The sequence below is a fragment of the Vipera berus genome (assembly GCF_964194415.1).
Source record: "Vipera berus genome assembly, chromosome: 6".
NCBI classification, from domain to species: domain Eukaryota; kingdom Metazoa; phylum Chordata; class Lepidosauria; order Squamata; family Viperidae; genus Vipera; species Vipera berus.
The window spans coordinates 52,624,087-52,651,723 of NC_138208.1; the positions used below are offsets into that span (position 1 = coordinate 52,624,087).

Genomic DNA, 27,637 nt, shown 5'->3' on the forward strand with positions numbered 1-27,637 from the left:
CTCTTCAGATAAAAGCCTAATTCTGTGGAACAGTGTCACCCTGAAGATTTGGATGGCAGCAACTCAGTTACACTTACACTTTTGTAAGACACTGAAGACCTGGCTGTTTCCCCAGGCATTTGGATCAGGTAAATAAATTCAATGTGCCATTTTTCTGTGCCTGGGGCTATTTATCTTTGGATGCCTGTGAATTTTTCTGTTTTAACCCTTGCAAGTGACTCAATCATTTGTATAAAGTGATAAACACAGACATTAGGTACTATTGCAAAATCAGTATTGGCCATTTCTGACAAGGAACAAGTACAAACATTCCCATTGCTGTTCCTGAACTATAATTCAACTACTGTAGACATGCCACCTTTGGGCTGAAAACATCAGAAGGACCACTGGATGGCAGAAAAGAATTTGCTTTGTATCTTTATACTGCCATCTAGCATTGGATTTGGATTTTTTATTTAGTCCTATACAAGTGCCACCTTAAATTTCATTGTATCAGAGAACAATACAATGTAAAATGCAAGGTGAATTCTAAAAATAATGTATATTCTTCATTGGAACGATAGTAACTGATATTCCCAAATATTTAAAGTAATTGGAAAATGATTCTGAATGGCAGAATATTTTGATATGAAAACCAAAGTATTAAAGGCTAACATATTTTTTAGGATATAAAACAATAAACACTCTTGATATTTTTGCAAGGTACCTGATTTTTAATTTTTCTCTCTTATTAAATATTAAAAATCTCCGATTGCACAAATGCATCTGTATGAATTCTTCATACGAACCATTTTTTAAAAAATCTGTGAAATGTTTTAAAGGTTAAACCATTAAGATCGAGGTCAGTTCTTAACTTCTAAAATATTTAAAGCTGTAACAAAGAAGTGGTTATGTGGGGCGCGTGTACTACGTTCTCTTTTCCCTTTCAGATTAACGTCCTAGTCGTGCTGGCTGGGAGTTGTAGTTTTAATACATCAGGATGGGCACTTGGTTTAGTAAAGGCTGATTGAAGAACAAGGGATGAAAACTGCCATCAAAAGAATTCCCCTCCTCTAATTCAGCGAGTAAATCACTCGGAAGGGTGTCTCTCTCCGGCCTTGGACTACATTTCCCAGAAATCTTTTCAGTGAGACTTACCCCCGCCGCGTCTGTCGCCGCTCAAGGAGGCGGCCTCCAAGTTGGCTAGGAAGCGGCTTACAGCAGTTGAAAATTGGAGGCTTCCCGCTCGCAGGGGGCGAAGGGGCGTCTTCTTGGGGCCATGAGCCGCCTGAGTTCGGTGCAGCAGAAGGTGCCTTGCCTCTTCGTGACTCAAGTGAAGGAGGAGCCCTCGGCCAAGCGGGAGCGCCAGGTACTGGGATCGGAGTTACCCGCTGAGGTGAAGGGGAGCCTCGGGCCTGTCAGAAAGGAAAACTGGGAAGTCTCAAGCGAAGAATCGGATATTGATTTTTCCGGACCTTCGCGGGTCTTAGGAGAACCAGACACGAGCTTGACTGCGCGAAAGACAGTCTGCTGCTCCATCTGCACCGAGAATTATTCGCGCCGGTTTCTCGCCCAGTTTTGCAGCACGGCCACGTGAAACTACCGTGGATCTCCGGCAAGGAACGACTTTGCATTAAGAGGTGGAGTCGCTTCACCTCTTCCAAAATCTCTGCCAAGTTTGGTTATCAATACACAGGACGGCATCCATGTGAATTATTTAGTTACTCGTGGGCTTTTTTTTTTAGGTGCAAATACTTTTTTACAAATAGCGAAAGGCGTAAAATAGCCTTTCACACTTCAAAAGGAAGTTGGCAAATTGGAACTTACTTCCTCAGATTTCTACCTCTTTGTGGGACTAGATTTTTCAGGGAGAATAACGCATCCTGGCTTACTTTTTAGCTGGTAGAATATTGCTCCACCAATCATTTCTGCTGGTACAAGACTTGCAGCTATCATGCGTTGATTTAATACATTATTTCATAAAAGCTATTTGAACACATAGATTTTTTAGAAGATTTAACTTTATCCCAACATATTATTACAACAAACATTATACCTTCATCCGTTTTTTAAATTTTCTGCTAGTTATGCTTCTAATTTCAAACAGACTCAGTTTGAATTTAGGGGGGGGGTCATCCTATTTTTTTTAAAAAAGCCTCTGATAGAAATTATTAAAGTGTTAAAGAAGACTACATTTGCCTAAAAGTTTACAATGACCATGTTCTTTTCAGTCTTTTAAAGTGTTGGCCACCAACTCAATTAGTAAGAAGGCTTTAGCTGCAGATATATACAGTGCAATCCCAACAGAAAAGGTGGATGGAACTTGCTGTTATATAACTACCTACAAAGGTAATATAGAAGAATTAAATTAAAAATGTTATTAGACTAGGTATTATGTATATGAGCAAGTAGCATGCACATTATTTGTAAATAAATAAATAATTCAAAATATTAGGATGTTCCTCTTCCATGTACTGAAAAATGCCAGACAAGAGGGCCCTGCCTGCTCAGCATGGCTCTTAGTTTCCTAGTAATGCCTCAATTTGAATAGTATAATGTAGCTGTCAATATAGTCATGTGGCAGTATATGCTGTCTAAGCCATAGAAGTTTGGCTATGAAGGTCCTGAATGTTAAAGTTAGATGGGTACCTTGTCCCAAGAAATTTCAAATATAGCCATATCTGAGAGCTTTATCTTGCAGTCTATTTACTTGAAGACCATTACACTCAAACAACACATTTTACAACCATTTTTTTCTTCCTAGCATTTTCCTACAAATGCAGGGTCTGGTTTTTTTTAGACTAAATATAAATTGTTGTTAAACACCAGGATTAGATAGTATTTTTGAAGAACTGGAGAATTGCTTAGGTGAGAATATGACAAGTTAAGTAATCCTAAACAAGGACAGAAATATCCAAGCTATCCATCTTTTTAGACATTGATTTTTTAATATGAATGTTCACTTCTGTATAAAATTTCATTCAGTAATAATTTATAATACTATTCTGATGTATTATAAGGATTTTGAGGACAGAAACTAATATTGTGGAACTGATATTAGTTAATATTCTATAATATGCCTGTAGCATGCCACCTTAATATAAAAATATTTGTCCTGAATTAACCATTATTGCATTTAATAACAAAGATCATAATCCAGATAAGCATATTTAAGTCTAAAATAATCATAGGATTATTATGATGAATTTCATTGAGTTTTAATAAGCAAAAATTACAAACAAACATTTCATTTAAGGAGCATTGTCTAGTAAAATATATTGTCTTTTTTTGGGAAATTGTTACCTTGATGTAATGGAAGGATTCAGTAGCTAATGATTTTAAGAAAAATATCTGTGAAAATGTCAAAACTTCAATGATGTATCTGGAGATAATTATATAAGATACATAACAAGATCAAAACTTAAAAAACCCATTAATTATGGTAAAGATGTTCAATGAACAAAAAAGACAAAAAAAACAGGGAGGAAGGAATATAGATAGAAGAAAATTTACAGATGCTTATCCATTGCACTTATTTCTGATGTAAGCAGAAAATAGTCATGTAATTACAAAGCAAGAGAAGTACATGAAATAGGTTTACCGTTTCACTGGATATAGCAAGATCTTTGATTTTGTGAATCATGAATGAATATGAAATATATTAAGACCAACAGTACATGTGATCATTCTTAGGACACTTTACAGTGAACACAAGAGCTACTATAACTTACTGAATTTGGAACAGTGGTTGAGAATAAGAAAGGGTATGTGACAAGGATGATTCTAGTTTCCATTTCTATTTATCTTGTCACTAAATATAGGGATGAGAAGACTGAAAGGTATGATAGCTAGAAGTCAGAACGCTAACAGTTGGAAATATGTAGATAATACTTTGATAGTCAGAATTGAAGTACACTTAGAAGACTCAGGAAAGCAAAAATGTAGAGTGAAAAATCTGGGTAATGCTTGATTGCTGTTATTTCAGTTCACAATGGTGCAACCACTTATAGAATCTATGCATTATTTTTTTATACGGTCGTACCACATTTGCTTATTTCTGGAGATATATACAGCTTCAACAAGACCTCAGATTACCTTGTTTATGAAATAATTGAAAAAAGCATCAAACTTTCAATCTCATTGTAGGTCATCCCTATCTTTGGGCCCGACTTGATAGAAAACCGAACAAGCAAGCTGAGAAGAAGTTTAAGCAGTTTATGTACTCAGCAGAACACTCAAAAGGTACGTGATTTTTTTTGATAAATATATATTGTAACAGAAAAAAGTAATAATGAAGGCATTTCATGTTAGGTTTCCCTCTGTCCTTAAAAAAATATCTAGAGAATTATCAATTCTTGATTAGCAGTATGTTAAAATGTTTTGATCAAATTCTGATGTACGACTGCCTTGCTAAAATAAATCAGTAGTTTGAATGTATGATGTGCCATATGTTAAAGTAGTTTGAAGATCCTTTGATTTGTCATTTTGTCAATAACAATGAAAATACACTTCAAAATCTTTAAATGGGACAGCAACAGTAGAAGCAGATTAGCAGTTGTCATACTTGCAACATAATAGCAATCAAAAATTGACACACAAAACCAGAATTGCCAGTGCCAAATTGTTATTCATTATTTACCCTAAACTGTAAACCTGTTCAAAGGCAGAAGATAGTTAGATGGTAACTTTTACAAAGGTGGTGTACATATTCTTGCCTACAGGATTTACGTGGAATATTGAAGAAGATTTCAGGTCTGTCCCTGAATGCTGGATTCCAGCCAAGGACATAGAGTACTACAATGGAAAGCCTTTTCCTGATGAAAATGGACACATTCCAGGTATAAAAATATTATTTAATATGAGAAATTCTATTCTAAACTTCTAAAGTCAACTATTTAATCTTTCATCTTTAGGAAATATTTTATTTATCGTGTTAGTTATAAATCATTCCTGTAAATTTGTTTTTAAAATAAGTCTAGAAATTATTTAAATGAAGTCAGTAATAATGGTATAGTATCAAGTAAAGGACATCTAAATGTGGATTGTGATTGGAAAGTACAAAGTTAATTCTGCCTACCTGATCAGAAGAAAAGGAAGTGTGTGCTCTTCTTTTTATCTTTTTTCTTGGGAAAATCCTATTTCTACCTCATCTTCAAAATATATCATGAAAAATATTCCTATCTTTCATTTTGAACTTTTCTTTGATGAACTTCCAAGTTTATTTTTCCCCTCTCAAAAAAGGAAATATTAGGTAATTTTGTTTCCTTTATCATTTTATCAGTGATGTTTAGACCTCCCTTCCATTTTAAAGATAAATTATGTCAGGGGGGGGGAGTGAAACTAGGTGAATTCAGCAAAACATCCTATCCTGAGGGTTCTCATTTAACAGCTTCCCATTTGGCAATAATACAAGCAAAAGAAACATTAGTATGTAAGCAGCTACCTGGAAAATATATATTCCTTTCACCACAACTTCAGAGTGAAAATTGTTAATGGACTGTATTATACTAAAAATAGATTATGATTTATTCCATTCTTTTCCAATTAAGCTGTCAACAATTATACTAATTACAAAAAAATCGGTAGAGGCAATCTTAGGTTTATTTGCCATAACCATAAGATTAACCTTCCCCCGCCCAGGCACTCTTCAGATATATGGATTTCAAGTCCCAGAATTCCCAGCACTGATTGGGCATTCTGAGGTGAAATTCACATATCTGTAAAGCATTCAAGTTTCAAGAGTTGCACTAGTTCTTACAAGTTTCATATTGTTGTGATACCATTTGAAAAAAATGTAGAAGAGGCAACAAATCATGTGTTAATATTTTCTAGCCAAATTGAGAGTAGAATATTAATCCTTATCATGAGAATCCTTCTGTTTTTTTACATACATGCTTTTTGTTGTTGTTAGTTGCGAAGTCATGTCCGACCCATCGTGACCCTATGGACAACGTTCCTCCAGGCCTTCCTGTCCTCTACCATCTTCTGGAGTCCATTTAAGCTCACACCTACTGCTTCAGTGACTCCATCCAGCCACCTCATTCTCTGTCGTCCCCTTCTTCTATTGCCCTCAATCTTTCCCAGCATTAGGCTCTTCTCCAGTGAGTCCTTCCTTCTCATTAGATGGCCAAAGTATTTGAGTTTTAGCTTCAGGATCTGGCCTTCTAAAGAGCAGTCAGGGTTGATCTCCTCTAGGGCTGACCGGTTTGATCGCCTTGCAGTCCAAGGGACTCGCAGGAGTCTTCTCCAGCACCATAGTTCAAAGGCTTCAATTCTTTGGCGCTCAGCCTTTCTTATGGTCCAGTTTTCACTGCCATACATTGCAACTGGGAAGACCATAGCCTTGACTATACGCACTTTATTTGGCAGGGTGATGTCTCTGCTTTTTAGTGTGCTGTCTAGATTTGCCATGGCTTTCCTCCCCAGGAGCAAGCGTCTTTTAATTTCTTGGCTACAGTCCCCATCTGCAGTGATCTTGGAGCCCAGGAAAATAAAATCTGTCACTACCTCCATTTCTTCCCCATCTATTTGCCAGGAATTCAGAGGGCCAGATGCCATGATCTTGGTTTTCTTAATGTTTAGTTTCAACCCAAGTTTTGCACTCTCCTTCTTCACTCGCAACAAGAGGCTCTTTAGTTCCTCTTCACTTTCTGCCATTAGAGTGGTATCATCTGCATATCTTAGGTTGTTGATGTTTCTTCCGGCAATCTTAATTCCAACTTTTGATTCATCTAGCCCTGCCTTTCTCATGATGTGCTCTGCATATAAATTAAATAGGCAAGGCGACAGTATACAGCCTTGCCAGATTCCTTTCCCAATTTTGAACCAATCAGTGGTTCCGTGTCCAGTTCTCACTGTTGCTTCTTGGCCCACATATAGGTTTCTCAAGAGACAAATAAGATGGTCTGGTATGCCCATCTCTTTAAGGACTTGCCACAGTTTGTTATGATCCACACAATCAAAGGCTTTAGCATAGTCAATGAAGCAGAAGTAGATGTTTTTCTGGAACTCTCTATCTTTCTCCATGATCCAGCGTATGTTAGCAATTTGATCTCTAGTTCCTCTGCCTCTTGGAAATCCTGCCTGTACTTCTGGTAGTTCTCGATCCACATACTGCTGGAGTCTAGCTTGTAGAATTTTAAGCATAACTTTACTAGCATGAGAAATGAGTGCAATGGTGCGATAGTTTGAACATTCTTTGGCACTGCCTTTCTTTGAAATTGGAATGTAAACTGATCTTTTCCAATCCTGTGGCCACTGTTGAGTTTTCCAAATTTGCTGGCAAATTGAGTGTAGCACTTTTACTGCATTGTCTTTTAAGAATTTGAATAGCTCAGCTGGAATACTGTCACCTCCACTAGCTTTGTTGCTGCTCAGCTTTTCTAAGGCCCACTTCACTTCACATTCTAGGATGTCTGGCCTGAGGTCAGTGACCACCTCATTGTGATTGTCAGGGATGTTAAGCCCATTCCTGTATAGTTCTTCTGTGTAATTTTGCCACCTCTTCTTAATCTCTTCTGCCTCTGTTAGGTCCCTGCCATTTTGGTCCTTTATCAGGCCCATTTTTGCATGAAACGTTCCTTTCATCTCTCCAATTTTCTTGAAAAGATATCTGGTCCTCCCTATTCTATTGTTTTCTTCTATTTCTTTGCATTGTTCATTTAAGAAGGCATTCTTATCTCTTCTAGCTATTCTTTGGAATTCTGCATTTAATTGGGCATATCTTTCTTTTTCTTCCTTGCCTTTCGCTTCCCTCCTTTCCTCAGCTATTTGCAAAGCTTCCTCAGACAGACATTTTGCTTTCTTGCATTTCTTTTTCTTTGGGATAGTTTTGGTTGCTACCTGTTGTACAATGTTCCGAACCTCTGTCCATAGTTCTTCAGGCACTCTGTCTATCAGATCTAATTCCTTAAATCTATTTGTCACCTCTACTGTATATTGAACAGGGATATGATTTAATTCATACCTGACTGGCCTAGCGCTTTTCCCTACTTTCTTTAATTTAAGCCTAAACTTTGCAACAAGAAGCTCATGGTCTGAGCCACAGTCAGCTCCTGGTCTTGTTTTTACTGACTGTATAGAGCTTCTCCATCTTTGGCTGCAGAGCATATAGTCCAGACATGTCAAACACAAGGCCCGGGGGCCAGATCCGGCCCGCGAAGTGGTTTTATGCGGCCCGCAAAGCCATCCTGGAAACAGTGAGGGAACGGCCCCCTCTGCCTTGGCCCAGGCCCAGAGACCCTCCTTCTGCCAGAGACCCCCAGATCTGTCCCACTCCTGCCCAGGCACCCATAGGCACCCTTGATGCGAACGATGTAGAGCTGGCCACGCCCACCCAGTAGGCCATATGCACTTTAGCCACGCCCACCCAGTAGGCCACGCCCACCCTGGCCATACCCACCTGGCCCCCTGAGGGCAACCGCAATGCTGATGCGGCCCTCAATGAAATTGAGTTTGACACCCCTGATATAGTCAATCTGATTTCTGTGTTGACCATCTGGTGATGTCCATGTGTAAAGCCGTCTCTTGGGTTGTTGGAAAAGAGTGTTTGCTATGACCATCGTATTCTCTTGACAAAATTCTATCAGCCTGTGCCCTGCTTCATTTTGTACTCCAAGGCCAAACTTGCCTGTTATTCCAGTTATCTTTTGGCTTCCTACTTTAGCATTCCAATCCCCCATGACGATAAGGACATCATTTTTGGGTGTTAGTTCTATAAGGTGCTGTAGGGCTTCATAGAACCGGTCAATTTCATCCTCTTCAGCATTGGTGGTTGGGGCATAGACTTGGACTACTGTGATATTGAATGGTTTGCCTTGGATTCGAACTGAGATCATTCTGTCATTTTGAGGATTGTATCCCAGTATTGCTTTTCCTACTGTTTTATTGACTATGAAGGCTACTCCATTTCTTCTGAGGGATTCTTGCCCGCAGTAGTATACCTGATGGTCATCTGAATTAAATTCACCCATTCCTGTCCATTTTAGTTCACTGATACCTAAGATGTCGATGTTTAGTCTTGTCATCTCTTGTTTGACCACGTCCAGCTTTCCTTGATTCATGGATCTTACATTCCAGGTTCCTATGGAGAAAAAATCTTTACAGCATCGGACTTTCCTTTCACCACCAGACATATCCACAGCTGAGTGTCCTTTCGGCTTTGGCCCAGTCGCTTCATTCTTTCTGGCGCTACTAGTACTAGCCCTCTGATCTTCCCCAGTAGCATATGGGGCTCATCTTCCAGCGTCATATCGTTTTGCCTTTTGGTACTGTCCATAGGGTTTTCATGGCAAAGATACTGGAGTGGGTTGCCATTTCCCTCTCCAGTGGATCACGTTTTGTCAGAACTCTCTGCTATGACCTTTCTGTCTTAGGTGGCCCTGCACGGCATAGCTCATAGCTTCATTGAATTACGCAAGCCCCTTCGCTACTGCAAGGCAGTAATCCATGAAGGGGCATACATGCTTATATATTCATAATTCAAAATGTTTAATTATACACTGGCCAGAGTCACTCTGAAAGTGAGAGGGTTGTTCCTAAAAAGTGCATTATAGTGGACTGTTTGCTTTTTGTTCTTAAATTTTTGATGATAGTGTTTTCTAAATGTTACAGTTTTTGTAAGTCATGTGTTTCCTTGACTTCTGAGTAAGTAGGAGTACTTAATTGTGAATACCTCTGTGCTCCAAGTGAAAAAAACATGTTTCATGACTTTTTGTATTTTAAAACACGAGTAAGCTATGGAGTTTTTCCTTTTTGAATTGAAATAAACAGAATTCCTCTGTTGATTAGTGGTATTTTTTCAATCTTTTTTTTGCATACAATAAAATTTATATTTATCTCACTAATATTTTTATTTATATGTCAGATCAATCAATCCCAAGTCAATATTGACATTGTGTTTCATAATAATCAGGTTGGGTGCCAGTAGAAAAAAACAGCAAACTATATTGTTGGCATTCTTCTGCTGTTGATTACGAGTATGAACTCGCTCTCATTCTGAAGCATCATGCTGAAGAACCTGATCTTCTAGAAATCTGTCCAGTACCTTTAATTGAGATTATAGAGCAGACGCTGGAACTTATTGGAACAAATATCAATGCAAATCCATATGGTAAGCACTTCAACTCATTTTTTTAAAAAAGTCAGACAATATAGCAAAACCATTACACTGAAATTACAAATGTAATAATGTAGAAAAGCAAAACGCAGTAAATGTGTAACGAAGTTAATTAGAAAGGTAATCCAGTGCTTCAAAGTGTGAACGTGGCTTTTGTCGTACTGTTTAAAGTAGCAAGGAACTTTTAAAGGCCAGCCATATATGACAATTTTAAAGAGTTGAAGACAGGTGCTATGTACATGCACCAGTGAATTATGAAGCAACTTTTCCAAATTATTTTCCCAATTTGAGTATTTAGGTTATTTTCCGAAAGTATTCAATTGTAGAAATAACATATGTTTCTCTATGACTTTGATGAAATAAAATATTAGAATTCTAATAAAATATTAGAATTCAATCCAAGTAACCTCTTAGACAAGATAAGTAAAAAACCTAGATACGTATAGTAGTAGAAGTGAATATATTATGGAAGCAAGTATTATAATATAATGGGATTTTGGAGAAGGAACAATTCAGATTAATGTGAAGAGTTCTTGTAATAAAATAAAATACACTGGTTATAATTTTCTGAATATTTTAATAGGTTTAGGAAACAAAAAACATCCTGTACACCTTCTTGTGCTACATGGAACATTTAAGATTAAAAATGCACCATCAATAAATCGCAATGATATATTAACTTGGCTTGATGGATGCAAAGAAGGGAAGATAGAAGGAATTGTGTGGCATTGTCGTGATGGAAATTTAATCAAGGTAATCCTGCAAGTTTCATTAAGGAATTGTGATTTTTTTTCTTTAATGTTCAAAAAGCCTAGTATCCTGGAACTTTTTAAAATGTTATTCTTACCTCCAAATATGCATACATGCCAAGTGCGCACATGTACAAAGAGTTCAGGAAAGCGCTGAGAAAAGCCTTCAAAACTATCAAAGAACATAGCTGCTTTAATTCTTGTGGTAACATGCTTTTTGAAGTTACCTCTTTCAAATACTTTTCATAGTCTTATTTCTTTGCTTGTTTCTATGCAAACTTTTCTGCAAGGATTGTCAATAAACAAGGCTATACAGATTATACTCTGTTAAAATCAATATTTTAACTGCTTTTCTTTCTTTTTTAAATAGCTCCACAGACATCATCTTGGCTTGTCCTGGCCAATTGCAGATCCTTCTTTGACATCAAAACCAGTTACTGTCACTTTCTGTAGAGCCAAGTACAACTTTGAACCAAAGACTCTTTTTCATTATTTTTCGAATTTGGATGGACACAGATTTAATAGTCTTAGAGATATAATAAGTGACTTATGACCGAGTCTCTTCAGAAAAAACATTGAACCATCTGTATGTCTGCTTCTTCATTTATAATAAGCTAAAGATATGTAAAATGTTTGTTGAAGTGTAATATAAATTCTATTATGTCTATACATGCTTGACTGTAAAATTATATATATACACACACATATATATGTACATATATATATATATACATATATACATGCATACATACATAACGACTAACTAGTAGAAGCTATAAAGAAAACCTTATCGGCACTTTTATTGTTTCAGTCCTTAAATGTGAAATACACAACATGTTTTTATTCAAGCAGTTAAAGTTAAGTTTTAGTCTCACAGGTTCTTTTAGTTTTAAATGTACAAATACTTCATTTTTAAAAAAAACACCTAATAGTATGTCCATTTTTGCTGACACTGTAATATTTAACCTTAGTAGATTCTATGTAGTGAAGGCATAAAAAAAGGAAACTTAGAAATTATTATAGAAACTATATAACCTCACAGCAAGATCTTATCGTTTACATGCTGCTACCAGTATTGGAGAACATAATATTTCAATATTAATCAGTCATGAATAGTGTAAGTAAACCATTTTACTTAAAATACATAGAATCAGTCTTTGTTTCTATGCATTTTTATAGAAAGGAACACTTGCACTAATTATGAACAGTTAAGGAAGCAACTCCCCATTCTGGCATCTCTTAAAATGTTTAGATAAGATCCTTCATTTATAAAGGGATTTTAATTATCTTAAATAACTTTATAACATTTGTAGTAAAACTTTATTTACATTAGAATCATGAAGAATATCTGTTTATGCAGTGACTTATTCTTCTATAGCCCCTTTGGGGCTCCTAAAATCTAAATGTAGAACATCTAATTTTCTGAAGCAGATATAAGGAAACACAACTCCAGTCCTATCAAAACAAAGTAGCATTTTATCATATTCAAGAATATAATGAAAATGATCTTGAAGTTTGTAACACTTTTATTCAACATGACTTATCTTAAACATTTTAAGTTAGGAATGTATTATATTGTTTTATTCACAATTCATATATTCAAACATAAATAATTCTAATAAATTAATACAATTAAAAAACTAGCAAATTTACATTATTATAATCTCTTTAATCTTTTGTCTTTGAGCCTGTGAAAGCATTAAACCAGATAAATCAGGTAGGCACTTGAAAGAAATTGTATAAAAGTTACAGCAGAAATAACCCACATTTTATTGACTTTAAAATAAGCGGGGGGAAAATACCTGACTCATAAAGATGTTTTTCTTCATTTTCTGTGTCAAATATTTCATTCAGTATTGGCAAATTTCTTGGAAATACTTCTTCAAGTATTTAGTCAATAGAAATTCTACCTGGAATATCTACTTGAACTCCAAATTTTTCAGAAACTGTTTTCAATTTCTCTTCTAAGATAATATTCTTTTTTACTTCTTCATTATAGTTATATTTTAGATCTTCGATTTCCTCAAAAAAGGCTGGATCAAAGTGGTCTAATTCATTTTTAAGCTTTTTGATTTCTTCCTAATGAGAAAAAAACTATATATTAATCTTAACACACGCACATACAAACATAAATATGCTCAGCACAATCCATTAATTTCAACAGATATAACGTCTTTACATTTTTTCCTATATTCAAAATGTGGTCTTAGTTTCTTCATGCCCTATAAATAAAAACAATCTGACATTATAAAAAATGGTTTCTAGTACAAAAGATCGATTTAACCAAGAATTAAATAGTTGTATTTAATACATTCCTCACAATATCAACTTCATTTTGCCTCTACCTTTTGCAGTTACAATCCAATATAAGAGAAATTTGTCTTGGAAAGTTTTAGTTTCCTTAACTTGAAAAGTGACTGTTGTAATATTTAGCAACGAAATGCTGTATAATGATCAATTTCAATGCATCAATATTTTCTAAGCCTATAGACAACATGGATATTTTGCAAATAACCAATGAATTGAACAACTGAAAAATTACAGTACTAACGTGAAGTCGCTGTTGTTCCAAATCTGAAGATTTAAGCTGTGTCTTGAGGTCTGTTACTTCTGCCACTAGTTTGTAGTTTCCAGTCTTCTCTAAGTATTCAAACAGAAGTTTATAGATATAAATACAAATGAATACACATACATTTTCATATATCTAAGAAATACGCTTGAGAACAGCTGTATAATCTAATGTAATTGATTGGAAATACTTATGCAAAAGAGCTACTGGCATAGCTAGGGATAGGACTTCTGAAACCTTATATGAATTCTCCATGAATATGTTTATTGTAATTAACAACTCATGGCAACACTGGCCATATAGGTAATATTTAATCATAGTTAACATTGGTTTTACTTAATGTTTGCAGAGGTAAGAGGTGAGGGGGCTTTCACGTGCTATAGGAGAATCACACAACCCGATACAGCGGTAAAAGATTTGAGTACATTAGATATAAACAACCACACAGATTATTAGGTTTTAAAGCAATTTGGTAGAATAGATTTGTAAAATCACTGAATTTAACTTTTATGTCCAAAGAGTAGAATTCCATTCATCTTATTCCATTTTATTCTTGTGAAAGACATTTTACTTATAGTCTCTTATAATAACTGGATTTTGTCTCCCACCTCCAAATATAAACTTTTATCAGATCTTATCACATGCAGCAACGTTTGTTGTTTATCAGAAGTAATTTGTTGGGAACTGTGGTGAGAATGCTGGCAGCCTTTCTCTATAAATGAAATTCTACTAATGGTTCTGTTTAGTTAGAATATACAACTAAGTATTTTATATATTACCAGCTGCAAGGTCATCTCCTTTAAGTTTTGTTTGATTTCTAGAAGATCCCATCAAGTAAATTAATTCTGCTTTTTCCTTTTCCAAACGATCATTAGTTAATCTATAAGAAAACAAAGAGCAGAAGTCTGCAGCTTTTGCTAATGTTTTGTTCTGTTTTATAAAGGAAACATTTTGTGTGCTTTACCGGAGAAGTTGATTTTCTCTGACATATTCTTGCTCTGTTTTGGTATCCTCAGGAACACTTTTGAGGACCTCAGCCTTCGCATGAAAAGAAAGATTTCATTTTAATATTAGGAACTTCTCAGTATGAGAAAATTCTAAGTTAAACAATGGAATAGATTTCAGTGCAATAATTGGGTATTGGACTGAAGTAGAGGAAAGCCCATTTAAAAGTCCATATTGACTTAAATTTACAAGATGATTTTGATACTCTGCCAATTTAACACACCAAGTCAAAATATTTTCAGGTATGCCACTTTCAGCTTACAAAAGTAAAATAATGAGGTAAATAAGCTACACAGTATCTTTTGCAGAAGAAATGTGTACATTTTCTCTTTTTTGCCATCGAATCCTGAGTGCCGTGTAGCAGTGAGCACCTGTTACTCGTCCCAGCTTCTGCCAACCTAGCAGTTCGAAAGCACGTAAAAATGCAAGTAGAAAAATAGGGACCACTACGGTAAGAAGGTAACAGTGTTCCGTGCGCCTTTGGCATCTAGTCATGCCGGCCACATGACCACAGAGACGTCCTCGGACAAGTGCTGGCTCTTCGGCTTTGAAACGGAGATGAGCACTGGCCCCTAGAGTCGGAAGCGACTAGCACGCATGTGCGGGGGAAGCTTTACCTTTACCTTTACCTTGTAAATTGATATAAAAAAGCTTACTGCAGAAGAGGAGCCTGTCCTGCTATGGGATAGAGATCCTTACTTTTAATCTCATCACCAAAGATAAAAATTATATAAAAACCTCTGACAATTGTTTTGCAAAGTGAAGCAAATGAGCAATTATGAAGGAATGAGCCTTCAGATGTCCTCTGACTTTTCCATGTGTGTCTGATCCCAACTCCATATTAAACAATACTAAGAGACTAAAAGCACTATACAATAAAATAATCCATGCCAATCAGGAACAATTAAAGGATAGGATTCTAAAAAGATTTATAAAGCTTTAATCTCCTGATCAGAGATGCTCATTCTAGGAAGTTTTCCCCCAGTAATCAGAACTAGGAGTGGAATAGAATAACCTGCCCTCTAGACACCAACCAGAAAGGAAAAAAATGCACTTGCAAAGGAAGAAACTGCATTAAAAATTAAATATAGATGTCACATTTTCACATTATGCCCACATTGAATTTCCTTTAATTCACATAACAGTTAAGGTGTGAGTTCTGGTCCTAACTCAACCACAGTCACTTTCTCTCAGCCCTAGGAAGGAGGCAATGGCAAACCACTTCTGAAAAAAATGTGCAAGGAAAACAGCAGGGACTTTCCAGCTGACCTGAAGGCACCAAATAAATAAAAATAAAATCTTACTTGTTCTTTAAGGTAGTCTTCAAAATAGTTTTCATTTTTTTCTCCACTCTCTGTTGACTTTTGTAATTTCTGTTTAAGATCACTAATGGTTTGGTTTTTTCTGGCAATTTCAGATTCCATTTCTTTGAGTTTATTTTCAAACATCCTGAAAGTAAAGAAAAGTAAAAATGGACAATACTGATTCCTATTGATCTCATTAAAAGAAAATATTATTCAAGAAAATAAGATAGAATATGATACATCATCAATTGGTTTATCAATTATATTAAATCATACACGACACACCATACATACTGAATTGTTCATATTGAATAGATGCAGTGTGGACAGAAATGCATACATCTATAATAACACAGATTCACAGTTCAACATTACTCTGAAGAACATTTTGTATAGCTTTCTAAATCAACTTTTTAAATGTACAAAATAACAAAAAGGACCTTGTCATATGCCCTAGATTAGAAGTATGTAGTCCAAAAATGCAAAAATCTGCTATTAATTGATATGTTTTTCATTAACGGTAAGTTTCCAAATTTTGAAACTTATTCAAAAGTGCCAATAAACTTGAAAAATAAATTAACAGTTTTTGAAATCTTGGGGGAAATGGATATATATATATTCCATTATTTAGTTTTATAGTTAGCCCTTACTTTACAATGATAATTGGGACCAGAATTTCTATTGCTAAATTATGTGATCATAAAGCAAGGCATCATATGACCATGTCATTCAGCAATAGCAATCCTGACAATCCCATTATCATTGTTAAGTGAAAATCAAGGGCCATTCAGCGAGGATCGTGACTTCTGCCAGCTTCTTGAGGAGAAAAAATAGCAGCAGAATTTGCAATCTTCCATGTCACCTTCCCCACAACTCTGTTCATAGGAAGCCAGCAGAGAATGTCAGAAATGGTAAACATGTGACTGTGGGATGCTGCAACTATTGTGTGAGCTGGTTGTCAAATGCCCAGATCACATCCACATGACCACGGAAGTGCTGTAAAAGCTAAAACTTGAAGTACTGGTTGTAAGTACCACTCATTTAATGCTGTCACAATTTAGATTATTGAATGAATGGCTATTTACAGACAGCAACCTGTACCTTGTTATAACAATGGATTTCCAGTTCTTGGTGTCAGCATCTTCAAGTTTTGGGATTCTGCTTTCTGCTAAGTTTAATTTCTTTGTTGTTTCTTCCAATTCCACATTCAGTTTCTCATTTATTATTTCAAGGTTATTCTTTGCCATTCGCAGTTTTTCTGCATTTTCTACTTCCTATTGACATAAAAAATGTATTAAACAAATTGAAATATGTTTCCAAACTAAGCTTGGAATAAACACTATGATAAGTTCCTATCTTATCATTGAAGCATATGCCACAACAAATCCTATTTCCTGAAACTAATTTTCCATTAAATCCGAAAGAATGTGGTTTAGTTTAATTATTCCAATTTACTAATCCTTACTAATCAGGATCTAAAGCCATGATTTGTTTCTGTATCAAGATTAAGGGTTCTGTTTTCAAAATGGGAAAGACTGAGACATGCTTATTTATAATACTTGGAATAATTTCAAATGTTATAAGTAATAATGTATAGATTAATAATCTATAGCAATATTTTTTTAAAAAATAAAGTTGCTTCCTCAAAAATGCTGGTACCCAACCCGATAGAATCAAGCTATATTGAAATTTTTTCAGACAATATCTATACAATGTTATATATTTACCTTTTTCAGCTCCTTACGTATTCTGTCATTTTCAGCAATGATTTTTTCTGTGCCTTTAGTCTTCAGTTCATAACGTGCACTTAGTTCACTTCCAAAGTGAAGTTTCAGTTTTTCCATTTCAGACTTAGTATTTTAAAAATAAATGAAAAAAAGGAATATTATATCACAAATTGTTCATATTATTAAAATCTAAAACAGGACGGTATCTATTTGTATATGGTAAAGCTCTTATCAATTTCTACAGAAGCATATTGTATTTACTTAAAATAGTTTTTTCTAAAAAAAATGTTTTCATTTACATTGTATTATTCAACTTCTAGAATGATTAGTGTACTCCAAACTCATAATTTATAATTAGAAGTTCTAAAAGCAGAGCTAAAACAGGAAAAATAATAGATGAAGGGATATTAATAAGAGAGCCACCTCACGAGTTCTGGGATCCCAAGGACCTCAACCAGGTCTTGAGGGACCTTTGTAAGCTCAGGAGTAAGGAGACAACCTTCATAATCACTGTATATTTTTCAGATTAAATATTAAAATAAAAAGCCTTTAAAATAAGGTAAAGGTTCCCCCGCACATGCGTGCTAGTCATTTCCGACTCTAGGGGCCGGTGCTCATCTCCGTTTCAAAGCCAAAGAGCCAGCGTTTGTCCAAGGACGTCTCCGTGGTCATGTGGCCGGCATGGCTAGACACCAAAGGTGCACGGAACGCTGTTACCTTCCCACCGTAGTGGTCCCTATTTTTCTACTTGCATTTTTATGTGCTTTTGAACTGCTAGGTTGGCAGAAGCTGGGACAAGTAACAGGCGCTCACTCTGTTATGCAGCACTCGGGATTCGACCCGCCAAACTGCCGACCATCTGGTCGACAAGCTTAAGTGTCCTAACCCACTGAGCCACCGCATCTCTATTAAAGTAGCATACATTACCCTTAAGTCCTCATTTTCTTGCTCAAGTCTGGCAACTTTTTCATTTGAGACTACTCCAGCGGCCCTTTTTAGTTCTTCATTTTCTCTTTGGACTCTCTCTACAACTTTTTTCATCAAGCCAATTGTTTTCTCTAATTCTGGAATTGTTTTTCCACTTCTTCCAGCCTATATGAATAAATAAGAGACCATATAATATTATATCATATTATCTATTAATCTAAAAATACCATTTTTATTACATAGGCTCCAATAAAATATTTTCTAACTATATATTTTTTATTTGTGATATCTCCTTGCTACAGATATTTAGTTCAATATTATATAGTACCGTTTAGAATAAGTGGTATTATCACTCTATAGTTACATAATACAGATATGAGGTATAATAAAAAACTGCAAACCAATTACTTTATTATGTTCTTTGTAACATTGCAGGATGTGAAGTACTTGCAGGAACAATATGAACAAATTATTTTGCAGTGAAACAGATGAAAGCAAACCTATTTTGGCTTCATATTGTGACAAGGAACTCTACAAGGCATAACTTATGAGAAGTTATTTACATCTACTATATCAGACATGTCAAACACAAGGCCCGGGGGCCGGATCTGGCTCGCAAAGTGGTTTCATGTGGCCCACAAAGCCATCCTGGAAACAGTGAGGGAACGGCCCCCACTGCCTTGGCCCTGGCCGAGACCCTCCTTCTGCCAGAGACCCTCAGATCTGTCCCACTCCTGCCCAGGTCCCATAGGCACCCTTGATGTGAACAATGTAGAGCTGGCCACGCCCACCCAGTAGGCCATACGCACTCTAGCCACACCCACCCAGGAGGCCACACCCACCCAGGCCATACCCACCCGGCCCCCTGAGGGCAACCGCAATGCTGATGCGGCCCTCAATGAAATTGAGTTTGACACCCCTGTACTATATTAATATCCCCACCAATAATCAGAAAAAATGTGTCAGTTTTTAGTAAATCTCATGCTTAAGGCAAACAAATCATATTTCTCTACCTTGGGATAAGAAACCCTTCATTGCTGAAAGCCAAAGGTCTGCTATATTTTAATGCAGTTAATACAAGTACTTAGTATTTTTAGGATTCATTCCTGTACCTCTTTTACAAGTTCTATCATATAATCTTACCCCTCTGACATTGCCTAATTTCCGTTCAGCTTCTCCCTTTTCTTGCTTCAGGAGCTCACACATTTCTTTTAAATCAGCTACTTGATTCTATCGAAAAAATAAAGTGATAATCTCATTCTATGGAATACTTCTAAAAATAAAAATATATGGTAAAATGGAAAATTCAAAAGATGCATAAAGAAATTAGCCTTCTCTGCAATATCCATTCTATTACAAAGGTATCAGGATGCATGCAACGAAGGATTATACGTATATTCACAAAGAACTTCTTTCAAGTTATATAAAGGTAAAGGTAAAGGTTCCCCCGCACATGCGTGCTAGTCGTTTCCGACTCTAGGGGCCGGTGCTCATCTCCGTTTCAAAGCCGAAGAGCCAGCGCTTGTCCGAGGACGTCTCCGTGGTCATGTGGCCAGCATGACTAGACGCCAAAGGCGCACGGAACGCTGTTACCTTCCCACCGTAGTGGTCCCTATTTTTCTACTTGCATTTTTTACGTGCTTTCGAACTGCTAGGTTGGCAGAAGCTGGGACGAATAACAGGCGCTCACTCTGCTACTAAATACTTAATTATTAATAATAATTCTAATGATTTACAGTATGTATTTAACTACTGTAATTATTTACACTCATGATACCAAAGCAAAACTACGTCACTCTGTGACAAGAATCTGTTAACTTTTGAATCAGACAATTTACACTATGAAAGAAGAATGTGAACGCTACGTTATTCAGGATAATAATTCATAAAGATTGTGTTCTCGTTAATCACTAGACATTTCGATATTCCAAAGCTTTTGGAAAAAGGAGGAAGCAGTGATAAAACCAGTTTACTGTAATCACAGTAAAATAGTATAAAAACCAATGCCATAACTAAGAGAAAAGGAACCATGTACTCAGCAGAATTCAATAGGTAAATCCAGAATCTAAACAAAAATCGTACAAATATTTTGATGTTAAATGCCTGATCAAGATTAATTTTAATGAGATGTATATATAAATTTCTTCAAAGCAAAGGCTATTGTTGTGTGATGTACAATGATAGTCATATCTCATAAAAGGATCTTTGTGAAATAATTTATTTCCAATAACTTAATCTAAGATACAGTCATATATAGAGAAATTGATCCATTGATATATGTGTTACAAATACATTTTTTTTTAAAAAAATCTGAAACATATTAATTTTCTGCAGAACATCAAATTCATAAAATAAAAATAGATACCTTTAATCTTGGCAAGTCCTTATTGGCTTGTTCTAGCTGGAATCGTAACTCCATATTTTCAGATGACAATATTAGATTCTCCTTTTGAAGCTCTTGTTCTTTCTGATGTTGATCATCTGATCCTATCCCTGATGTCTTCAGAAGAAGGTTAAGTTATAATAAATGTTTAATAGTTGGCATTTTAAGATATTTTACAAATAAAAATAGTATTAAAGAACAAATGGAACCCAACTATATTACTATATTATGCTATATTACCCATAATTTTGACAGGAAGCAAGGAAGCAACTGCTACTCTAAAGAAAATTTGTATATAATCCCTTCATACTTATTTGCACTTTTTATTAAAAACATGATCTTGCCAAGGCAGCATATAAAACCCAAGATGTCAAAAAGTAAATCTATAGCCTATTATTTAAAAGACTAATATATCACATTTCAGCAAGCTGAATAGTTTACAGAAACAACATAAATGAAATAATATATTTTTTCCCCTTCCCTTCAATCATATCCCATTCTGGACAACTGCAGGACAACTCCCTGCACTTTCCTTGGCAAGGTTGGGAATAGTCCAAGACCATCCAGATGCTTTGTCCCTAAGCTGGAGCTAGAACTCACACTCCTGGTTTCCAGCCTAATGCATTATCCATTACACTAAACTGGCTCTCTAAATAACAAATAGCATAAAATGCACTTATAATTTATTTATTTATTTTTTTTATTTTAATTCCATTTATATCCCGCCCTTCTCCGAAGACTCAGGGCGGCTTACAAGCTTAGCAGTAGCCTTCATTCTATGTATATGCCTGCTTATTAGGGCTTTCACACACACCCCAAGCGGCATTATTACAAAGTCAGCTTATTGCCCCCAACAATCTGGGTCCTCATTTTACCTACCTCGGAAGGATGGAAGGCTGAGTCAACCTTGAGCCTGGTGGGATGCGAACCTGCACTAATTGCAGGCAGCTGGTGTTACTTAAGGAGGCATTAGCCCACTGCTCCACCAAGGCTCTTAATTGTTGGTGCTAACTTTAAAATTACAACACACAAATATTGCACTAAAATACACAATCATAAAACACGGTCAAAATCACGGGAACTTATAATCTACCATAGCAAAGAATTTTATCTTGAAAAGACATGATTATAAGGTTAACTTACTGATGGCCTTGAACAAGTGTCTCGGGGAAGCTGTTTCTCTAGTACTAGCAGTTTTTCTTGTAGATATCTGTTTTTTAAGTGCAAATCTTCCACAACAGTATCTCGAGGGACAGCATATTGTGTTCTTGATATACAAATGGAAAGATATTATTTAAGAACTGCACAATTTGACAAGTGATTCATATTTCACATAACTTATATTTGTGTGACTATGTGATAAGGTTGTATGATAAAAGTTGATTTAATCATAAATAAACATTAGATAAAAAGAAAAAGTCTTCTTTGAGTTGAATTGGACTCCCACTGACTTTACATACATTTTAATGAAGAATTCTTGGCAAAAATAAAAAATTGCCATTCCTCTCAGTTGCTTCTCAACTGTCCCTAACCCATTTCATAAAAAGTCCCCTATCCAGATATTTAAAAAATCAGACCTATTAAGTTTTTTAACATTAATCGACAGGAGTATTATGCTGAATAGCAAGCTAGCTTAAAAATCACTGAATTCTTTCAAAGAATGTGTGTGTGTGTGTGTGTGTGTGTGTGTATATATATATATATATATATATATATATATATATATATATATATATATAATTTATTTTTATTTTTATTCCATTTATATCCCGCCCTTCTCCGAAGACTCAGGGCGGCTTACAAGCTTAGCAGTAGCCTTCATTCTATGTATATGCCTGCTTATTAGGGCTTTCACACACACCCCAAGCGGCATTATTACAAAGTCAGCTTAATTGCCCCCAACAATCTGGGTCCTCATTTTACCTACCTCGGAAGGATGGAAGGCTGAGTCAACCTTGAGCCTGGTGGGATGCGAACCTGCACTAATTGCAGGCAGCTGGTGTTACTTAAGGAGGCATTAGCCCACTGCTCCACCAAGGCTATATGAAGGAGCAAAAGTTAGTACAGAAATATGTACAGGTAATTCTCACTTAGTGACTGCCTCAGACAATGTTCACGCAGTTACAACAGTGATGAAAAAGTAACTTTGAGATCACTCACAGCATCTCTCTCTTTTACCATTACACTTAGTCAGTACACATTGTTCTATGCCTCATCAATTGTTCCCCCTCTCCTTACAGAGTGGAGAGATTTCTTAAACAAGCTATCTATTCCTATGTTGCTTTTCTCTGCAGTGCATCTCTAAAAGTGCTAACTGCAGCTTAACATGGTCAGCTTTGTGACTTTAGTTGATTAGAACCCTTAAGCCAGCTGCAGCTGCTACCTAAAATTTAAGTTTTACACTAAAGGCTTTATTTGTCTCCTAAACAGGTCATTAGGCAAAGAGCAGAAACTAGGGTTACGGTTGTGCATTCCCCATTATGTGCCTGCTTACTCTCTAGTAATCCCTTTCTCTCCAGTGAATGTAAAAACAAACATTAATTCCCTTCTAATTATCCCAGCATCAGCTTGAGCATTCCAAAGAGCAAAGGAATATAACTTGACTTAAGTTCTGGAAAATTTCCCTGCTATTTGGGATTGTATCCTGACACTGTAAGTCAAAGGAAAGCTGATATAAAATAGTAAGTACAGTTGCAGTCACATGATTTTCACTTAGTAATTGCTTTGCTTAATGACCAAGTCACCAGTCCAAATTCTGAAGATTTAGCAAGATTTATTTGAAGGCATATGCTTTCATGAGCTATAGCTGAGTTCATCAGAGGAGCTCAACTCCTTCAGTGGGGTGGAAAAATGAATATCTGAGCTTGGTTCCTGCATCCTGCTGAAGATGTTCCCATCCACACAAAGAAGGGAGCTGGCATCTTTTGCAAGGCAGTTCTTTCAGCCAGCCCCTAGAGCAGACATGTCAAACACAAGGCCCGGGGGCCAGATCCGGCCCCCGAAGTGGTTTCATGTGGCCCGCGAAGCCATCCTGGAAACAGTGAGGGAACGGCCCCCACTGCCTTGGCCCTGGCCCAGAGACCCTCCTTCTGCCAGAGACCCTCAGATCTGTCCCACTCCTGCCCAGGCCCCCATAGGCACCCTTGATGCGAACGATGTAGAGCTGGCCACGCCCACCCAGTAGGCCATGTGAACTTTAGCCATGCCCACCCAGTAGGCCACGCCCACCCAGGCCACGCCCACCCGGCCCCCTGAGGGCAATTGCAATGCTGATGCGGCCCTCAATGAAATTGAGTTTGACACCCCTGTCCAAGAGACAAGACAATCAGAAAGCAGAGAACCAGGACAATAAGATAAAAATCATGAGGTACCTCAGGTGTGATACCTATCTTTAGGTGGGCTGGTGCAGTTTGTGCATGAGTGTTTCTCAGGGGCCGAAAATCCTGCTTGGATTTTGGCAAGGAGGATTTTCAGCTACTGTCCAGAACCTCCCAGAGTCCCACCACCACCACCTTTCTGAGGCATCCCACACTCTTTACCAAGGACTTCATCTGCTTAACAATATGCATGATCACTTAACATCAGCAACCGGAAGTGCCAGGATTGTGGTCTTTGAGCAAAGCAGTTACATGGGCAGTCACATGACATCTTGCTTAACAACCCTTTCATTCAATGTCTAAGATAATAAAACTGAATTTTTTTCTTACTTCAGGTGAACAATCTCATTTTCCAGATCCATATTTCGTTTACGAAGCTCTTCCAACTCTCGCTCTGATTCAGATGCTCTGACTCCCATTACATGATCAACAGTAACACTGCAGCTTTTGAGTTTCTTTTGCAAAGCATTCTTTTCTTTTTCACCCCTGAAATATGTATTTTTATTAATGCAGTAGTATACTTGCTTTCATGTGGATCAAATATGTAAAATTAAATGTTCTTAATATATATTTGATATATATCCCATTAAAACAAACCCTTGAAGAGTTTACTTTATCCATTTTCAAATTTTTTTAATGAAGAACACTGTTTACAAAAGTATCTCCAAGGTGTGCTCTAGAAGCAATTTGATAAAAAAGATATGCTATTCACGTTAATATATTACTCTGAATTATATATATATATATATATATATGAATGTTTTACACCATATTTAATTTCAATTTTTGTTAATGATTACTTTTAGTAGTTCCTTGTGATTTCCGATGAAGTAGTAAGATTGTAAAATGCATTTACTAATGTGAAAAATATATTATGGCTCAGAAAATATTTTTCATAGGAGATCAATTCTTTATCAAATACATTTAAACTTCAATGAGTTTTGATATCATAAATAATAAAAATGTAAAAATAAAAAACTAACTTGGAAAAAAGTTCCTTTATTGTGTTAAGCTGTTTGCTTAGGGATTCTATCTCCTTTTCTTTTTCTTTGAGCTTGTTTCTCATCCCATCGGCTTTGGTCTGCCATTTTTTACATTCCTCCCATCTAATTAATTCTTCCCTTGGGCTCTATAAAGTGAAGAAAAACAAATTGAACAATCTTCCCCTTTAAAGGCTGGCAATTTATCAGTCTCTAATGAAGCATACATTTCTTGAAAATATGTGCCTCTGCATGCATAAACAAATACTATATATAAAACATTCCTTTCAATACAAATACCATATATAATTACAAAATATGGGGGGGATAACATGTCAGAGATAAGTCATACTGGCTAAAGACAATTTATATCGTACTTTCAACACCCTTTCCTCTCTTGCGTTCTTTTTTTCTGATTCATCACTCTTCTTTCCAAGCTCTGTTTCCATTCTTTTTATTTTTCTTTGAAGTTCATCTGTCAGAGTTTGCTCATCAGCCTTGCCCTGAAAAATAAGGAATAGCTTGTTTTTTTTTTTTTTAATTACATTTATATCCCGCCCTTCTCCGAAGACTCAGGGCGGCTTACAAGCTTAGCAGTAGCCTTCATTCTATGTATATGCCTGCTTGTTAGGGCTTTTGCCCCCCCCCCCAAGCGGCATTATTACAAAGACAGCTTAATTGCCCCCAACAATCTGGGTCCTCATTTTACCTACCTCGGAAGGATGGAAGGCTGAGTCAACCTTGAGCCTGGTGGGATGCGAACCTGCACTAATTGCAGGCAGCTGGTGTTACTTAAGGAGGCATTAGCCCACTGTTCCACCAAGGCTCCATGTTACCTAGTTTGGATAACGAAATGTCTGCAAGAAAACCACTAAGCTCAGAGAACACCAAGGACCCTTCAGTTCAAGCCTGAGCTACGTATAAATTCTCTTTTATTGGCATTGGCCGCTTCCAACGGGTCTTATAGTTATAGTTTCGGTACATCACAACTGATATAGTACTACAGCATTAGTATAAGGACAGTCTGACAAGTATGAATATTTCATAATCAGTAATTTTGCAAGTTCATTTGAAAAAAATGGATATTGCATACACGTTAAGAGTTTGTGACTATAGTTACAGTTTAACTATATTAAACTATAAAATATATGTAGATGGAACTTCAGTTACTGAAATGATATAAAACAAGATGCAGGAAACACATGAAAATATTCTTCAAGCTTAAAAAAAGAAACCTAGATGACTTAACAAATGTGCTCTAAGCAGATTTCTGCATGAATGCAGAGTGACCTGCTTGATCACTGGATGATCAATTGCAGTGCTAAAAAAATATAACACAAAAAATATCCTAGGGTAAAAAGGATTAGTTACCTGAATTGAACTAGTTAATCTTTTATTCTGCTTTTTCAGTTCTTCATTCTCTTTTTCAATATCATCTTTCTCCCTTAGAACTTTAGTGTAGGCTTTCATTTTTTTCTGAAGTTCTTGATTTAAATCATCCATATCATCCAACAGAGACCTCTCCTTATTTTTGCTTAGTTTAAGAGCATCTTTATGTTTCAAAAGTTGGTCGTTTAAATCTTCTATCTGACCCTACGAAATTAATATATATTAATTAATATTCAGGACACCCAAATAATGAATGACAGCATTAAATTCATAGAAAAAAAAGGTTGAAAGCATTAATTTTTGACAATAGAAGATAGGATCTTAACCTAGTTGCAAAACACAGGAAAATTCAGTTGTATTTATGGTTCCCAATTCAAAATAGAAATTGCTTTTTATCACTGCATCCATTTTCCCAATATTATCTACTTTTGCTGACTATGATTTTACAATTCGCTTTATCTGAGAAGAGGATCTCTAAGAGGGTTTTCTAGTTTAATGGTTCCTGCTTGAATAGGAACCTTGAATAGGAAAACAGGAAAACCTCTGCCCAGATTTCAGTTGCATATCAAATGCAGCCATTCCTACTGCAGGAAGAAACAGGTAAAAACATATTCTACAAGACCTAGAAAATAAGACTGGCAGCAGTCAAGGCTACAATCTACACTGTCTGGTGATTATATATTGTTTTATGGATCAATATTGATTTTAGGAGTTTCTGTTTTGGTTAGATGGTTTTCTAATGACTTTATATTTTATTGTTATAGGCCATCCGAGATCAATGACTGAGGTGAAGAACGTTACAATGGTGCTTAAATTTTTTTTAAACCTTTTGAATTTTCAATATTTCTGTGTAAATATGACTTAAGGAAAAGGGACGCGGTGGCTCAGTGGGTTAGGACGCTGAGCTTGTTGATCAGATGGTCGGCAGTTTGGCAGGTCGAATCCCAAGTGCCGCATAGCAGAGTGAGCGCCTGTTACTCATCCCAGCTTCTGCAAACCTAGCAGTTCGAAAGCACGTAAAAATGCAAGTAGAAAAATAGGACCACTATGGTGGGAAAGTAACAGCGTTCCATGCGCCTTTGGCGTCTAGTCATGCTGGCCACATGACCACGGAAACGTCCTCAGATAAGC

General features: G+C 36.2%; 3 protein-coding genes across 3 annotated transcripts in view; 1 reads left to right on the forward strand and 2 right to left on the reverse strand.

Annotated features, from left to right (window-relative positions):
* Positions 1-1,244, reverse strand: part of LOC308669834 (uncharacterized protein C12orf50 homolog) — a 38,771-nt gene extending 37,527 nt beyond the window's left edge. The window contains exon 1 of the mRNA XM_081330733.1: positions 1,138-1,244. The gene's annotated coding sequence lies outside the window, so the exon portion shown is untranslated. The remainder of the gene's footprint in view (positions 1-1,137) is intronic.
* On the forward strand, positions 1,153-11,623 carry RLIG1 (RNA 5'-phosphate and 3'-OH ligase 1). The gene is made up of 7 exons (XM_081330734.1): positions 1,153-1,348; positions 2,211-2,328; positions 4,126-4,221; positions 4,701-4,817; positions 9,893-10,090; positions 10,680-10,849; positions 11,216-11,623. Exons 1-7 carry the CDS (start codon positions 1,259-1,261, stop codon positions 11,396-11,398), a joined length of 972 nt encoding a protein of 323 aa, XP_081186860.1. The 5' UTR covers positions 1,153-1,258; the 3' UTR covers positions 11,399-11,623.
* A 123-nt stretch (positions 11,624-11,746) lies between these two features.
* Positions 11,747-27,637, reverse strand: part of CEP290 (centrosomal protein 290) — a 63,680-nt gene continuing 47,789 nt past the window's right edge. Inside the window, exons 41-55 of the mRNA XM_081330627.1 lie at positions 26,489-26,710; positions 25,495-25,620; positions 25,121-25,266; positions 24,468-24,623; positions 21,904-22,027; positions 20,743-20,877; positions 19,521-19,607; positions 18,378-18,542; positions 17,451-17,573; positions 16,825-16,997; positions 15,724-15,868; positions 14,379-14,452; positions 14,194-14,294; positions 13,397-13,485; positions 11,747-12,924 (exon numbers count right to left, since the gene is read on the reverse strand). Of these exons, the coding sequence (XP_081186753.1) occupies positions 12,736-12,924; positions 13,397-13,485; positions 14,194-14,294; positions 14,379-14,452; positions 15,724-15,868; positions 16,825-16,997; positions 17,451-17,573; positions 18,378-18,542; positions 19,521-19,607; positions 20,743-20,877; positions 21,904-22,027; positions 24,468-24,623; positions 25,121-25,266; positions 25,495-25,620; positions 26,489-26,710 (2,055 nt within the window). The 3' untranslated portion in view covers positions 11,747-12,735. The remainder of the gene's footprint in view (positions 12,925-13,396; positions 13,486-14,193; positions 14,295-14,378; positions 14,453-15,723; positions 15,869-16,824; positions 16,998-17,450; positions 17,574-18,377; positions 18,543-19,520; positions 19,608-20,742; positions 20,878-21,903; positions 22,028-24,467; positions 24,624-25,120; positions 25,267-25,494; positions 25,621-26,488; positions 26,711-27,637) is intronic.

Coding starts and splice junctions, on each gene's coding strand:
- RLIG1 (XM_081330734.1), top strand. CDS start 1,259: ATGAGCCGCCTGAGTTCGGTGCAGCAGAAGGTGCCTTGCCTCTTCGTG. Junction 1,349..2,210: donor CGGCCAAGCGGGAGCGCCAG/GTACTGGGATCG, acceptor TGTTCTTTTCAG/TCTTTTAAAGTGTTGGCCAC. Junction 4,818..9,892: donor TGAAAATGGACACATTCCAG/GTATAAAAATAT, acceptor CATAATAATCAG/GTTGGGTGCCAGTAGAAAAA.